This window comes from Cynara cardunculus, assembly GCF_001531365.2.
Source record: "Cynara cardunculus var. scolymus isolate 2C chromosome LG 2, CcrdV1, whole genome shotgun sequence".
Taxonomy (NCBI): Eukaryota; Viridiplantae; Streptophyta; class Magnoliopsida; order Asterales; family Asteraceae; genus Cynara; species Cynara cardunculus.
The window spans coordinates 64,124,004-64,141,500 of NC_037529.1; the positions used below are offsets into that span (position 1 = coordinate 64,124,004).

The window sequence follows — 17,497 nt, forward strand, 5'->3', positions numbered from 1 at the left end:
CGGTCCCGGTTTTCGGTCCCATAACCGGTCCTTACCGGTCCCGGTCCCGGGCCGGTCCTTTGTCGGTCCCGGTCCCGGTCCTCCGGCGGTCCCGGGCCGGGCCGGGCCCATTTGGCCATCTCTAACCGGGACTGACCGGGATTGGGACCGGTTATGGGACCGACTATGGACCGGCCCGACCCGGTCCCAAAATTCAAATAATTTTATAAATAAATGTATTTTTAAATAATTTTATAATATATTTTTATAAGAAAACGTAATTTTAATTATATTAAAACGCATTTTTAAAGTGTATTTGAGTGACCTAATTGTAAATTTTATAATGTATTAAAAATATATATCATTAAAAAAATAAAAAATAAATCTTATTTTTTTAATGCAAGGACCGGTTGGGACCGGGACCGGTGGTCCATAACCGGTTATGAAATACTTATACCGGTCCTATCATTTTCGACCGGGACCGGTTATGGCCGGTTATGAGAAAGGTGAGGACCGATTGGGACCGGCCCGTGACCGATTTTTGGCCATCTCTACTGTAGACACTTGTTAACTCAACTCATCATTTTGTATGCAAATGAACAGTAAATGAAGTATGGTACTATTAAAATAGTATTTTAAACTTACTTTGGTTGACATGCTAAGCATGTTTCCATAAAAGGATGACACTTGGTAAGCCAAATTTGGTAGATAAGTTTACACTTCAAAATCCGACTTGCCAAAAGTAGTATTTGTCATACTATTATTTGACTTTATCTTGTATTGATTTTTTTTTGGCAAGGTGACAGTTCAATCCACTTTGGTGACGATCTTGACTTTACCTCAACTTGTATTCGAATTTATTGAAGGGTTTTTGTTTTTGGATCAACACAAATGGTTACAAGACTTTTGTATTGAAAACCCTATAATATTTATTCTACAATATAAGCTATAAATCGGATTCCAGCTTAAACTATTTATGAAGTAGGAACATCAAATACTAAAATAACTTAGAATAATTTGTGGGTTCTTGAGAATCAAGATTGAATAGCCATTAAATGAATCAAACTGATTCTTCCATTTGGATGGAGAATTATCAAATCTGAGATTTGATCCCAACATATTATCAAAGTTACAGATCTAAAGGTGACTAAGATCTGAAACCTTGAACCAATAAATTCCTTTGTAATGTTAGGTTCGGTGTCAGTGCTATGTGTTAGATCTAATACAAGTTGTACATCGGATATAACGGTTACAAGACAAGTATTAAGAATTATTTCTTCCAAGTATTGAATCGGATGCTAATTGTATTATCTACAAATCTGATGGTTGAGACCAAAACAACTGTATACCAATAAAGGTTAAGAAATCCAAATAACGTCAAATCTCTCGTACGCCAAGTACGACCAGCTCAGATGCCTATGGACCCATTGGATTACAACTCAAAATTGCATAACTCCAATTTGAATGATCAACACACTCAAAAACATATAATCACAAATAAATATACAACATATGCAAAACTCGTTCAAATTTCATCACTGAACAATTTATGAAACACCTTTAAACCAAATCCAAACCAACATGACCTACAACTTACTTGACTACTCCATAAAAATCAACACAAGTCATTTAAAGCTGCATTTTACCAGTTTATGCAATTTCATAAATTAAAATAGGAATATATCACAGTACTCCGATTTCTTGGAATAAACCTTCAAAAGATCATACTTTAGTGCTTTGATCTGTCCATGCCTGGAAAATCTAAATATAAATATTTTCAAGGTTTAATGAAATCAAATGTACCAAGGGTACATACATACCAAATAATTACCAACATTTAATAAAATCTCAAGGAATACATTTGAAAGCTTCGAAAAGACAATTTTTTACATGAACACAGTTTTCACAAAATAACTTGAAACTCGCCTTGCTAGTTAAGTTAAATCTAATATTCAAACCCAACTCGTGCTTCCAAAAATGAAGATTTGAGATCCACAAGCAAAGTTATCCCAAGAAAATTCTCAAAACCACAGTCTTAACCTAACAATGCACTGAATATAATGAGATGCTTCATATATATAACGATCCCCAAACTAGAGCACAAAATAACCGATGAGCTTACGTATTTGAGGGTTTGAGTCCTTCCAACCAAAAACTCTACGATTAAAGTCTCCAAACGAAAGCTTTCAATTCATCCCTTCTTTTCCTCGCAAAAGCTCCAACAGGTTGCCCCCAAAGTGGCAAAAATTGAGAGAGAAGTAGAGAGGATGAAACCAAAATGATAAAACCCTAGAAAAATGATTTCAACACTTATCAGGTGCGAGTTGTGACCCTGGTCAGGACCTAAGTCATGGGTGAAATAACCCTTGCCACCAAGTCGTGCCCCTTTCCTTTCTATGCGACCTCAATACCACAGGTCGTGGACCAGGTCGCATAACTCTCGGATTTGGTTTTTTCAGCGTGCTACATTACTCTGGTGGGTTATTGGCCACAATCAAGTCACGTTTCAAGTCGCGAGAACCCTCGGATGTTTGAAAATTAACGTGTTTGTTGTGGTTTTTACCCCATAACTTGCCTAGGCGAATAAACACGACCAAATACTATTAGCTCAACATTGTTATATCAAAAGTAGCTCGATTCACCCATAATTGCATCTAGCGGAAACATGAGTGTCACCAAAGGGCTTGTTTCCGACCAGATTCATTATGTGTGTGTATTTTCATATAAGTATAATGTTAATTTATTTTCTCAATAAAATATTCACTTAATATTTTTATTTTATTTCTTAAACAAAATATAGAAAGATTGATTAAAATGACGGATTTGTGGACACATGATGGACTTAATAGCCGTTTGACTAATGGGGTTCACTTGATGGATTAGTTTGTTCAAGATACAATAATTATTTTATTTGTAGTCTTGAATTTTAAATAATATTCATCAATAAACAGTACTTTATACATTAAAAAATTGTTTTTAAGAATTTTTTGTCACATGTTTTATAATATAGTATAGATATAATAATTAAAAACATTATTTTAATATTAAAATTTGTATAATATAAATTTTGTGTTTTCAATTTGGCTGTAGTGATTGATGTCCTTTCCGTTTATATCTTTTCCTTATCGTGAGAAAAAAGAGGGTCAAGCCGTGGGATCCACGTAGTAAATGTATATTATATTGAAGAGTAAACTACATATCTGGTCCCTGTGGTTTGTAAAAAGTAACACTCTTAATCCCTGTAATTTAGAAATTACATGATGGATACTGTTGTTTGTAAAAACGTTTGAATTTGGTCTCTTATTCTAATGGCCGTTAAAAAGTATTGAAACTTAAATGTTAAGTTAGCAACACTTTCAAATGGCACTTCTTCCTATCGCATCCATCTTTAGGACGATCGAGTCATAGGTTTTCACTTCTCAGTGAGTGAGATTTTTCTCGGGTCTACGTTGAAAGCTTCTATAGTAGAACTCATTCGAGATGGGTATCAGTTAAATTAAAGATAATTTTGTCTCTACACTGTCAAAATCGATATTATTCCATTTGGGTTATTTGGTCTTTTCGGAATGAGACTCTTTTTAGGCTTCCTAAGCCTAAGAAAGTAGTGTTGTGGGATAGGTGTTGTGACCCATTGGTTCTTCTGGATCATAAATGTGTGGGAGCCCAGATACTCAAATACTCTAGTGATTAATGTTAAAGATAATAAATGAGCGGAAGCAATAAGCAAAAATATTAGTTGGTTAATAAGAAACGACAAGAAAACAATAATAAAGATCAAATGCTCTTTTGGGAAATTGTCGAGTCAAATGTATTTCAATGCTTAAGAGAATTGTCGATTACACCAAGAACACACGCTGCTATATGAAATCAAAATCTCTCAAAAACTATTTCTCACAAGTGCTAAAATATCTCACACTATTTGCAAGGAGCGCGTCTTCAATTGGTAAGGGATACCTTAGAGGATTTAGCTATATATAGGCGTTCCCAGAAGAAGAAAAAAAAATGCATCTTTGTAGAAGTCAACGCGTCCTCCAATCTGTTGTCTCCACGTGTAATGATAGTAGTAATTGTTTATGCACACATGTTGCAAGAAGACAGAACCACTTGTGTAATAGAGACTGGCTTAGGAACCAATATGAAGACAAGCAAAGTTGAGACCTAGAGGCTCTGCATGTACTATGCAGAGGCCCTATGTCCAGGACTCGGGCTCTGCAACCTGAGTACTTAGCATCATCGGCGTACGACTTCAGTCTTGATCTATTATGTATTTGAGCTATGGTTCATGGCTGCTTCGATACAACAAGTCCTCTTGGTTTAGACAAAAGACTTTTTACTTACACTTTTACATACTAACATATATGAGTAGTAAGTTTAACATTAGTTGGGTGGTTGGTTATATAAATTGGAGGTTTTACGGGCTTGGACTGGGCCCGAGCTCAGACCAGGCCTAACTTGTTTTTTTTTTGTCCAACGAACCTAATATTGTAAACTCAAGCCCTTTTTCAGGATTGACAACTTGTCATTACTCATCCTATAAATGAGTCAGGCTTGCCCGCCAGCTAACGAGCCTAAAAAGTGTAACTCTTATAAATTTATAAACTTAATCACTAGCAATTAATTAACAAATGTGGAACCAAAAAGTAAAGAAAAAACACTGTTGCAATTAAAATTCAAACTTTTATAAAATCAATAATGCATTCCTATTTTTTATGTATAACAATAATATTCACATTAAAAGGTAAACAAACAACTTCTTAGCCTTTTGGGTTCTCAAGAATAATCAAAGAGTCCATCATATAACTTTAATAATTTAATTTTAAACTATACTAGTATAATTTTAATTAATGGTAAAAAAATATTAATTACAAAATACAAATGGGTTGGACGGACCTGTCCATATATATTTTTACATTGCCTATGTCTGCCCGTTAATTTTAACGTACAAACCCAGGCCCGTCCATTTTCTCGACAATGGTTGTCTAAGCCCATATTTCTAGCGGGCCGAACGGATCGAGTCTAATGGATCGTTCCGCCCATGAACAGCTCTAATAAAACCCTTGCTATTTCTTACATGTAATTTGTCTTTCTAGCTTCTTGCTGATTTTTTATAAATCTCCACCGTTCAAAAAAAAATCAAAATCAAATTTATGATTTTGGTCCCAATGGTTTCTGATTGGGTAAAAAACAAAAAGCCTCTCATTTAACGAAACCTTTTGACGTGCGTTAGAATAAGGGACCAAATCCGAACGTTTATGCAAATCATAATTCCGTTTTGTAATTTCAAAACTACGAAAACAAAAAATGTTAATTATGAGAAAGTAGAGGGGCCAAATTTGTAGTTTACTCTATATTCTATTGACTAAGAACATGAATTTTGGTCATCACAAGTTAACGTCTAAAAACGGGTCTCTCAACCTTTCAATTTCGTTTCCTTTTTTTTTTCTTTGTTGAATACGCAATTTGTTAATTTCAATTCAATTCCATCCACATAATTCCATTTAAATAAAACTAATAATTCGTTTGTTTCAAAATAAATGTTAAAATATACATAAATTTAATTACAGATGACAATTTTGTACCAAATCAATATGTATCAATCAAATTTGTACTAATTTAGCTGATACATATCATAATCGATTGATAATATCATATACCAAATATACAAACTTGATTGGTACACAGTATTGAAAGTCATGTACTATGATAGTTATGGTATTGACTTTTTAATTATTATTAATTAAATTATTTAATCATACACTACAACAAAATTGAGTTTATAGGACACCCTCAATCTTTAAATGTCATAATAGACCTTTTTATAAGACTTAATTTATAGAACCAAAATATAAAATGTTCTATGTAAAGGTGTTGTAATAAGTTTATATGACGTTTTTGGACGTCTTAACAAGTTTTTTAGGACAACTTTATAGGACACTTTTGAGAAAATGTCCTATAAACTCATTTTTTTATAGGACACTTATTTTTATAGGACAATTTTTCAAATAGTGTCCTATAAAGTTAATAATGAGACATTTTATATTAAAAGTGTCCTAAAAAACTTATTACGACGTCAAAAAACGTCATATAAACTTATTATAACACCCTTAGATAGGACATTTTATTTTTTTGGTCCTATAAACTAAGTCCTATAAAGAGGTCTATCAGGACACTTAGAATTTGAGAGTGTCCTATAAACCCGATTTTATTGTAGTGATAAACCATAGCTACTGAGTTTTAGCTTTTAAATTATTGATTTTTTAGTTTGGATATCTGAATATTTACAAGTTTTTATTCCATTAAATTAATTAATACTCTTAAACATGATATACATTACCTACAAATTCAAAATGTCACTCAAAAAATTTGAATAAAATGATAAGTTTTCATATGTGTAATTTGAAGTTGGTACAAAATCAATACTAATTGAAACAAGTTAGTACAGAATGCAGTTAGTTGATATGCGATATAGAATTTTGCATACCAATTATAATTGATTGGTACATGGTATTGAAAAAATAATTTGATATTGTATCAATTCCACCTCCAATTATAATAATATATAATTTATATATTTATTAATTAATTAAATGACAATCTTACCTTTAATGTTAAAAAGGGTAACAAGCTTGAATCTTGTAAATAAAAATAGAACCCGAAAGTAAATAATTATTTTAAAAAATAGATATTCATTTTTGAAAAAAAAAAACTATAATAAATTTATAAACATGAAGAATTATGAATTTTAACAAATATTAGAAAGGTACTCACGCAATGCAGCGAGATATATCTCGATTTTAATGTTTCGTTTTATTTCTTCTCTGGAGACGTTATAATACGGTTTTTATGTGGTTTTGAGAAGGGATATTTTTTTTTATTTTTGAATAAAATATAAATTTAAAGATATCATAAAATTTCGAAAATAAATATATCAATATTAGTATCAAATTAACTATTTAAAAGTTATTGTTTTTTTGTGTAATTTCTTTAATTCAATTTTTTAATTATAATTTAGTTTAGATTTAATAACAAAGTAATTTATTTTTAATTTAATAATATGATTTTTTATAAGGATAATAATTAAAAATTCTGTTAGAACTCAATGATTATTTTAATTATATTTTAAAAAAAATTATATTTAAAATATGATATTTATACGGAATTTGATTATGTTTATCTGCAGTTATTTATATGAATTCAAAAATGTAGCTTTAATAAGTTGTACTTATGTACAATTTACTTCTAATCTTAAATTTTAAGTAATATGCATTAATAAACAATACTTCATACATAAAAAACGATTTTTAAGAGTTTTTGTCAAATGATTTATAATATAGAATAGATTACATATAAAAACTTGTAAGCGTTTTAAATACTTGGTTATTAACTTTGGAGTTTGGCAACGTAGCCTAATTGGATGGTGTAGTGCAACTGTACTACTTTTAATTAAGGTTGGAAATGAGTAAATTATTGGTATTCTAAACGTTATTTTGTTATTTATTTTATAAATATATTATTTATATCTTATCTTACTTGTTAAAATAGCGGGTAATTAAATAAATAATGGATAAATGGTGAAAAAAAATTTCATTTTAAATTATAAATAATATTATTAAATTTCAAACATATATGTAAAATATAAATTAAAAAAAGTTGTATTGTTTCATATCTGAGTTGTTATAGTAAACATTTTAATATTACTCTAAATATAATAGTGGAACAATGTTTTTAAAACAATATAAAAATTGTTAAACAACACTTTTTTCGTTGTATATAATTTTCTGACTTTGTTTTGTTCTCATTTAATCCTTATGAACTCTTTTACTCGATAAATATAACAAGTAAATTAAATTACACATTAACGACATATATGATTGCATTATAAAAATACTAATATGTACCTTAATATATTTATGTGTGTATATATTAATATTTAAATTTATATAATTACACATACATACATATATATATAAAAACACACACACACACACACACACACACACACATATATATATATATATATATATATAGAGGTTGGTTCAAATAAAAACCAACCATATGGTACAAACTATGAAAACCGATCTTGACCAATCACATTCTTTCTTCACTTTAGGTTCAAATCTAAATTATAAATTAATGATAAGGGTAATTTGGTAATTCAACCTTTTTATAACCCCCAATAATTAATTGGGAGTTACAAATCTTAAAAGATACATCTAATTGTTCATGAGATTTTTATGATTTCTTTATTATTTCATGTTCATGGTATTCATTTCAATTGATTTTATACATATATTGAAATTGGTTGTCTAAGTGTACAAGATTTTCATTTCGTTCAAGATACATGGAGAATCTTATTGTAAAATAATGTCAAAATAATGAAGACGATAAACGCTTGCAGTCTATGTTCATATCTGCACACATGCACAACGATCCTTGATTTTGAAAATGTTCATATCTGTGTATCTCTTGCAGTCTATGTTCATATATGTTCACCATATGAACAACTTGTTTTCATTGAAAGACACAATCGTTGTTTACACGAACCCGTGACGATGTCATATGGTATGACATTGAAAAACATCACACCATATGAACATAGTGTTTACATTGTAAGACACAGATGATGTTCACACGAACATAGGGCCGACATGTGAACATATATGAACATATGAACATAGTGTTTACATTGCAAGACACAGATGATGTTCACACGAGCATAGGGCCGACATGTGAACATGAGTTGTGAATATGTTCATAATCAATCGTAGGTTACAAATCGGCTGGAGAATATCGGGTTCACGATGCGTGAGGATTTATTACCAAAATACCCTGTGAACAATTGTTCATAAGCAGCCCAATTAATTTAATGATTAATTGATTATTTTTTAATACTCATTTAATAATGACCGTTTGACCAATTTACCCTTTGAACAATTGTTCATACACGTATCAATCAATACATTAATTAAATTATTGTTTATTTAATCTCATTTAATAATAACCGTTTGATGATAAAATGAACGATCAATATCGGTTCACATAGTTTGTACCATATGGTTGGTTTCTATTTGAACCAGCCCCTATATATAAGGGGTAATTAATAATGAAAAGCGATTTATCCATATTCTATCCACTAGAATTTCAGGTAAACGGATAATGAATAAGTGGACTAATAAATAAAATTTTATTTATCTATAGACCTATCCAATGGATCGAAACATAACCGGTAAAAGGTTTACTGGTCCTAAGTCATTAGTAGTTAAAAAGACATTTTTTTTTTATATTTTAATATCCTGGATCCAAAAATACAATTTTTTTATTTGAATCGTGTTTATAAAAAATAGTTTTTTTAGGTGAATAATTGTGTGAGAATAAAAGTTAAGCTGTGAAGCGTAAGAAAGAATTTTGACTCTTAATCACCTTTAATCTCAAATCCATATGAATCATGGTTGATACGAGGATTGATTCAATGCATCTCATCCTAATGTGCATTCAAGAATGGAGAATATTACCAAATGCTTATCAGGTAACCGTTTACCGGGTCACTTACCTTACTGGATGTACATAGTAAGGATGAAGAATATTACCCAGTAAAAGCAATGACAAGGAATGACAGTTACCTGATAAGTGAGGGCGATAACTCTTGGTAAGATTGTTAAATATGATGTCGTTTAAATGGACTAAACTTTTACCAGATAAATAAAAATATCAGCCGTTACAATAAGTGTTTAAGAGATAAGCGTTCGAGTAAACAACTCCTCAAATATCACGGATATTTGATACATAAGCAAATATTGTATTTATTCTAACATGTGTCAATACTAATATTTATATTGATATATAATCTAACAAAAGTTTTTTATGTTGTAAACTTGTAAAATGTAATTAATATCTTGTGTTTTTACCTTAAAAACTAAGCACATTTCATGGCTCCTACCCTCCTACCAGAAACAGTGATTCATACTTACATTTCCTTGTTGAGGTTGTCGGTACCTGGAAAATGTAAATATCTTTAACATCTATGTTATAATTTTTCTAAAATACAGTAACAAAAATCAAAATTTAAAAAAAAAATGTTTTTCAACTCGCGCTATACGCATATAACAGTCAAGATGGTATTATTGAAACTTGCTTTCCAATCACACAAAAGTTTTCAATGTGTGAACGGAATGACGTGGCTGTCACAGGCTTGAGAGATAGACCTCTTGGCTTGTTTTCGCGGGTTGCTTGTCGTTGTTCGGTGGCTCTAGACTAGGGTTGTTGATCGATTTTTCAAGCATTGTACTTTCGTTGGCTTTTTCTTTAGTTTAGGTTCTTAGTTTGGCTTTTGTCTGTTGTTTCATTGTCTCGGTTTGTTCTAGTCTTGTGTGAACTTTGCTTGTTCGTTTTGCTTTGCCCTTGGGCGCTTTTAGTTGTTGTAGGTCTTTTTTTTTTTTTTGATTAACCTGGATATCCAACCCGTTATGCGAACCGACTAATCCCAAGACGATCACCTGCTTTGCAGATAGCCCAAAGTCACCGCATTTGAACCTCTGTGGCCAAAAGAGGATTTTTATTCCTCCTTAGATTTGAACCTGGGACCTTCTGGTACTTTTGACATTTGAAACCAAGCTCAAACCAATCACGGATCACCCCTTGTGATTAGGTATTGGTTTTTACATACACTTTCCAAAATCTCTACTACAAAAATCAATCGTGCCTATTACTTCGTTGACTCGTTTACCAGTAATCTCTACAAGAGCAACAACCATCTTTGAAACAATGAAATCGACTTCTATCTCTCAATACGATCTCCAATCGAAAAATATCCGAAACGAGCTTCATAACCGTATGACAATCCTTACAAACCCGCAAATTCTTCACTATTCGTATCACCCCTCCATCACATAATCTCGACATCCCGAATGCAAGGGCCAGTTTCTCACTATGCGTAGCTACCGCATCTTCTTTCTCTTCCTCTTCTATATCATGTAAAACGCTCCCATTTACTTCCGCTACATATCCTCCATCAACTCTAAGTCGTAACATAATTTCCCCGAGCTTTTTATAAGCCTCGTCCGTCACCTCATTTTGTTTTTCCCCCGCCACAAAACTATACATGACTTTATCGACTTCAATCATGCTCCAACCAGGGGTTTTCGTTAGTCTTTGACAGTGCATCGACTTTCTAACTGTCAAAACATCCTTCCATTTCCCAGCCACGGCGTATATGTTCGATAATAAAACATGGTCACCAGAATCATTAGGGTCGAGTTCAGAGAGCGTCTTTTGAACTTCCTCGGCCAAGTCGACATTACCATGAATACTACAAGCACCTAAAAGGGTTCGCCAAATAACAGCGTTTGGTTTGATTGGCATTTGAGTTATGAAGTTGTAGGCTTTTTGTAGATCGCCGGCCCGACCATATAAATCAACCATACAACCGTAGTGTTCAAAGGTCGGTTCTATACCATAGTGGTTCTTCATCATGGAAAAGTATCGATCTCCATGATCAATCAAACCCGCATGACTACAAGCATAAAGAACAGAAATGAAGGTAATACCATCAGGTTTAATCCCGGATTCCTCCATCTGGTGAAACACTTTTAGAGCCACTTCACCGTACCCTTGCATTGCCAATCCAGCCACCATTGTTGTCCAAGAAACTATGCTCTTTTTTCCGGGCATTCTTTTGAAAACTAGTTGAGCCATGTTAATGTTTCCGCACTTAGAATACGTATCCAATAGTGCATTGTTCACGGAAGTTATCCAAACAAGCCCGGATTTCTCGATATAACCATGCAAAACCTTGCCAAACTCGAATGCTCCGGCTTGTGCACAAACAGAAAGAATTCCTGTTAAGCTTACTTCATTGGATCTCAATCCAAGCCGTTGGGATTCTACGAAAAGATCAAAAGCCTCATCGAAGCATCCATTGTGAGAAAACCCTACAATCATTGTGCTCCAAGAAACATCATCTTTTAATCGCATCTCGTGGAAGAACAGCTTCTTGGCAAACTGAAGCTCCCCAAATTTCATATACCCAGCCAACATGATATTAGAGGAGATCAAATCTCTAACTGGCATCTGTTTGTACAATTTCTCTGCACCCCTAACGTCGCAACACCTAAGATATGCCGTAATCATTGCATTCCATGCCACAATGTTTGGTTCAAACATTTTGTCGAACACCTTTCCTGCATGACTAATCCACCCACACTCTGCATACATACTGACGAGTGTAGTTCCAACGTACAAATGGGTATCAAGGCCATAGAATATTGCTTGCGAATGGAGTTGAATCCCGGTGGTATAAGATCGTAAATTCGCAGCCGCTTTGAGCACAAAGGCAAAGGAGAAACTGTCTGGTGAGTTGTCCGAGTTCCGGCGCATGTCGATGAACGTCGTGAGAGAGTGATATGGGTGATCTGAGTCGGAGAATCCTCGTATGAGGGTATTGTACATGAAGGCATCTGGATTTGGGAAATGGTGGAGGAGAGAGTGGGCATAGTGGAGAGCATCGGAGATGAGTACGGCACAGTGAAGGATGAGATTTCCGGTGACAAATGCATCAGATATCCCAGTTTTGACGATGTGGGCGTGGACTTGTTTGACGGATCTAAGGTTCTTGCAGCGTTTCAATACTGAGAGACATAAAGGCTCAACAATGTTGCCATTGACCATGGGTGAAGATTTCACCACCAATAAATTTTCCGACTAGAGTGCCATACATAAATTCAGTCAGGGAATGGCTGAATGTTGGCAATTCATTCTGACCTGCAACCTGCAAGTAAACTACACGAATTTAAACATGTTGGGGAAGAGGCGTTACCAGGGTCTGTCCAAAGGTTTCTGGTGCACAAAAGATGATCTTCTGGTTACTGGAAAAATTGTTTATATCACAATTCACACACATTAAATTGTTTATAAGAATGTAAAGTTTGACTTACAATTTTGAAAGTTAGTTCCCAAAATAGACAAGTTCCATTTTGATGCAATTTTCCCAATCTTAAAGCACATACCATGACTAGTTTGATGCCATCTTGAGCTATTCGCAAGTTACAATTTCCTTGCCTACAATAATGTAAAAAGACAAACAAAAAAAAAGAACTTGATCTGGGCTTATAAAATCAAACAATTCAAGCTCAGTTCATACTGCATAGAGGATCACAGTATTCATGCTTGGACACATGGAAAAATTAGCATGGAACATGTGTGAATTGAGATCACAGGTTGATGGTTTCGGGCTTTCGGCTGTAGCAAAAAAAAAAAATCCAACATTTTAATGATATAACATATTGTACCACCTGTGTGTGAATTATGATCGTAGTTTGAGGTCTTATACTTACCTATTAAGAGCTTTCTCCAATAAGGCACAACATCAAACACCTAATGTGCATGAAAAAAAATAAGGTGCACTTTTGGCAAGACATCCCAACTTGAATTAACTAAAATATGTGTCGTCAAGGAATAGGATTTCAAAGTTGAACAAGTATAGAAGAGATTTACCAGAGATAGTGATGGGAATACAATGGTAAGTTGTTTATGATTATCAGAATGAGTGAGTGCAGTCTCTCCTGTCGTAGATTAATGATAGTAGGCAGTGGTGGATCCAGGGAATTATTTGCCTCGGGGGCAAGTAACAAGTATCAATTTCCCTAGGCGTCAAAGGAGTAGACCTAGGTTGGGAAGGATTTCCTGTGACGTTTCCATCTGAAGGTTCTTCGCCAATACCACCACTCTCGATCCATTTGTTGACTTTTCTTTTCAAAAACAGTTCCATTTTCTAGCGAAATAATAAAGCAATTGAACAAATCAGCAAAATACTTAAATACTTGTCTGGTTGCAGGGGCAGACCTATGCAGATAACATCGAGGCATCATTTTATCTTAAATTTCCAGAGAAAAAACTGAGCCTAGAGGTGGAACTGTATCTTTTTCTTGATCATGCTTTTCTTTTACCTCCTACATCATCATGTTGAAGTATTCTCCATCTTTCATTTCTCCCATCTACTAGATAGTCTTTTGCAGATGCTACTTTCATTTCTCTTGTTTTGCTTCCTTTACAAAGCCACCTTTTTCTCCTCCCCCCCCCCCCTTCTTAAGTTTCTTGATAAGGAGAGGGGAAACCAGAAACACAGAAAATCAACAAAATTGGGTTTATAGGAGCCAACAATGTATAAATGTCCTAATTGATTGCTTTATAGGACTTGAATGTTTAGAACCAAACCATAGAGTGTCCTACATAAAAGTGTGGTAATAAGTTTATAGAACGTTTTTGGGTGTCTTAACAAGTTGGACAATTTTAAAATAATATGTTGGATTAGCAAATTTGATAGGACACTATTTCAAAAAGTGTATAAAAAATGTCTCGATAGGACACTTGCTAAAAAACTTGTTAAGACACCCAAAAACATCTTATCAACTCATTACAACACTTTTGGATAGGACGCTTTATTGTTTGGTCCTATAAAGCAGTCTATTATGACACTTACACAATGTTGACGTCCTATAAACTCAATTTTGTTGTAGGGCATCTTCTGAGGATGCCAACCAAAACCTTACAGAGCCCGGCGGAAAAAATATTTTGCTAACATGTAATGAATTCAGGGTTCTTAATCAAACATACGTGCCTAAGGTTGTGCAGTTAAGAATTCCTAGAGGCGGTTTGGTTGGTTTTTCATTAAGTCCTGTATGGATAAAGTTGTCTATGTGGATTAATCTGTCTGCATAGATTGGAAAGTTTTTGTTTGGAGGGTTTTTTCACAGATGGAAGAAGCATGTTTTTTAATTGGAAGATACGGGTTTGGAAAAACTTGGCTTTCTGCATAAAGCTCCCTCCTAGAAGCTCACTGAATAAGCCACTTTCTATATCATTAAGATCGAGCTCGAGCCATAAAAGTTATTTGGGCTCGAGCCTTGTATTTTTTTTCGAGTCGAGCTCGAATAACCTACTACTCGACTCGGCTCGGCTTGTTTACACCCCTAAGTCATAACAAATCCCAAATTAATCACTAGTAGGTGATTGATGATCGTGGTTGTGTGTCCAGTGTGAGTCCGTGTACGTGTGGCTGATATAGAGCTCTCATAAAAGTTTATACTTAATTTCTATCACAAGGCCTTGTTCTTTCACTTGGTGCCATGGGAAAACCTACATCGGAGCATACGGCGGCCCATGCCACTTCATGGTTCTGTCGTAGTGCAAATAAACCACGTTCCCAGAGGGCGTTGCTGTAGTGTTTCATTGTGTCCCGTTATATTTTCTTAAAACTACAATTATGACAAAAGTTTAAGGTGGCTGGGTTGGTTTAAGGCGCTAAGTTTAAGATTCTGCTTGTTGAAAAAGCCTGGGTCCGAATCCTGTCCTTAGCAAAATTCCCCTATGATGAAAGCAACTGTAAGAAGACTTGAACGGTTCAAGTCTTCATATAGTTGTAAGAAATTTATAAAATTATATTGTGTTGTTGCATTTGCTGCCCACTACGAAATCAACCAAAAAAGGTCCCCGGTAAAGATAGAATTCGGCCAAGAGAACGCCAACGTAAGATGTAGTCTTGCATCTTGCTCAAAATGACGAGGTTGATTCCATTTGTAAAATGTAATGTATCAAATCAACACTATTAAATTTTCCCCGGGTCAAACTATGTTGACTTTTCCCTGGGTTAAATTCGCAATCTTGCTGCCTTTGATTGATTGACCTCAAAGGTGCCCCCTCTTAGAAAAATTCTGAGTTCGCCACTGTCTAGTTGTCTAAGGGGCTGTTTACTTAACACTTATCCGGTAAGTGTTTATCGTGTAATTTTCCTCAACTGAAATACATGGCAAGGGTCGAAAATCTTACCCGGTAAGAGTAATGATAAGGATAGAGAGTCTTACCTGATAAGGGATGGTAATGACTCTTACCCGGGTAAGCGTTTACCGGGTAAATTGTTGCACACGATACCATTTTAATATACTACAATCTTATTTGGTAAAATAAATTATAATGTTTGACTCCTACCGGTAAAGTACTTGTTTATCTACTTCAATATTTCCTAGGAATGCTTTAGCATTTAGCAAAATCAAACAAGGTTGTCTAAAACATAGGCAAAAAATTGAACATAGGTAAGAAATCAATATTTGTGTAAGAAATTAGCATTTGTCTAAGAAAACGAACAGAGGAAAAAAAATCAACAACAATTCAAGCAATCAATAATCGAAATTTGTTCATTAACATAGGCAAAAATATCAGCAAGAAATTGCAGCAATCAACAAATTTGCAAAAATCTAAGAAATCACCAAATCAATGAAAAAATCAATCACTAACCTGAAATTAGTGCAGAAATTGAAGAGGCAAGACCAGTAGCCCGCAGAAATGGAAGCAACAACCTTATCGATAGAACAGGAAAGACCAGGAACAAGAAGCTTGGTAACTAAGCAAAAAATCAAAGCACCAACCTGAAATTTATGTAATATTCGAAGTGCAGTTCCTTGTAGATAGGTTTAAGGTTTTTACGTAGAAATAAAACCACTAACCAGGAACCGGAAATGAGAAATCGACGGTCACTAACTCGTGATCGGCGTTGGGCACCGACCGGAGATGGCTGTACCTGTGCGATTGTGACTTGCGAGTCTGTGACGGTTGAACTTGGATCGATTGAGGGTAGGTTTTACGTGAACCCATTTTTTTATCTTTTTCTTTGTTATTTTATTTTTATCTTTTATCAAATTAATATAAACTTATGTAAAACTTAGGAGCTGTTTGGTTCATGGATTTGGATGGAATTGAAAGGAATTGAAATGGCCAAATCGTTTGACCAAATTCCAAATACAATATTTGGTTCATGGAATAAAACTGATGGAATCCTTTCAATTCCAATAAATTACCCCACTCACATATTTTACATTCCACGACAATACCCTCGGATTTCAATTTTTTTCCGACAAATTCCTTCCCTAATTCAAAAAATCATAAAAGGTCATTTGTTGATATTTAATTCTGATTCCAAAGTTGAATTCCATGAACCAAACAAAAAAATTCCAATTTCTTTAAGAATTTCATTCCAATTCTATGCAACCAAACGCAATCACAAGGCATAGTCAAATTCCATCAAATTTCATTTCATTCCCTCAAAGTCAAATTCATTTGATGAATTCCAATTTCATCGAATTCCGTTCTACGAATCAAACGCCCCCTTATAGTTTTTAGGGACTGTTTGGTTTATAAAAATGAAATGAAATTGAAATTATTTCAGCGTTTGGTTTGTAAGATTGTCATGATTTGAAATCTAAGGATTCTTTTGAAATCTCATAACTGATGTATTTGGAAATCCTTTCGAAAGGGTTGGTATTTCAAATCCAAATTCTGTGGGATTTCAAAAAATTGCTTCCAGCCTAATTGCCGCATCTCTTCTCTCCCTCTGCTTCGAACAAAAATGAAGTTCTTGCTCCCCTCGTTGGTGCTTTCCTCCCCTATCCTCCTCCATAACTCCGACGTCTTCCATGTCCTCCTCCGCCTAACCTCCGTCGCCCTCTCTGGTCTCTCACCTAATGGAATCTTC

The 17,497-nt window shown here is 34.0% G+C and overlaps 1 protein-coding gene across 6 annotated transcripts; it reads right to left on the minus strand.

The window, feature by feature from the left end:
• Nucleotides 1-10,617: 10,617 nt before the first annotated feature.
• On the minus strand, nucleotides 10,618-16,552 carry LOC112507269 (pentatricopeptide repeat-containing protein At1g74630). 6 transcript variants are annotated; one of them, XM_025111782.1, is made up of 3 exons: nucleotides 16,473-16,552; nucleotides 16,264-16,369; nucleotides 10,618-12,742 (listed from the first exon to the last, which is right to left on the minus strand). In XM_025111782.1, the coding sequence occupies exon 3, from the start codon at nucleotides 12,640-12,642 to the stop codon at nucleotides 10,699-10,701; it is 1,944 nt and encodes a 647-aa protein (XP_024967550.1). In that variant the 5' UTR covers nucleotides 12,643-12,742; nucleotides 16,264-16,369; nucleotides 16,473-16,552; the 3' UTR covers nucleotides 10,618-10,698. The 6 variants fall into 6 exon arrangements, with proteins under 6 accessions (XP_024967550.1, XP_024967551.1, XP_024967548.1 ...); XM_025111783.1 differs by having other exon boundaries at nucleotides 16,264-16,325; nucleotides 16,473-16,536; XM_025111780.1 differs by having other exon boundaries at nucleotides 16,264-16,394; nucleotides 16,473-16,526.
• Between the last annotated feature and the right edge of the window lie 945 nt (nucleotides 16,553-17,497).

Coding starts and splice junctions, on each gene's coding strand:
- LOC112507269 (XM_025111782.1), bottom strand. CDS start 12,642: ATGGTCAATGGCAACATTGTTGAGCCTTTATGTCTCTCAGTATTGAAA.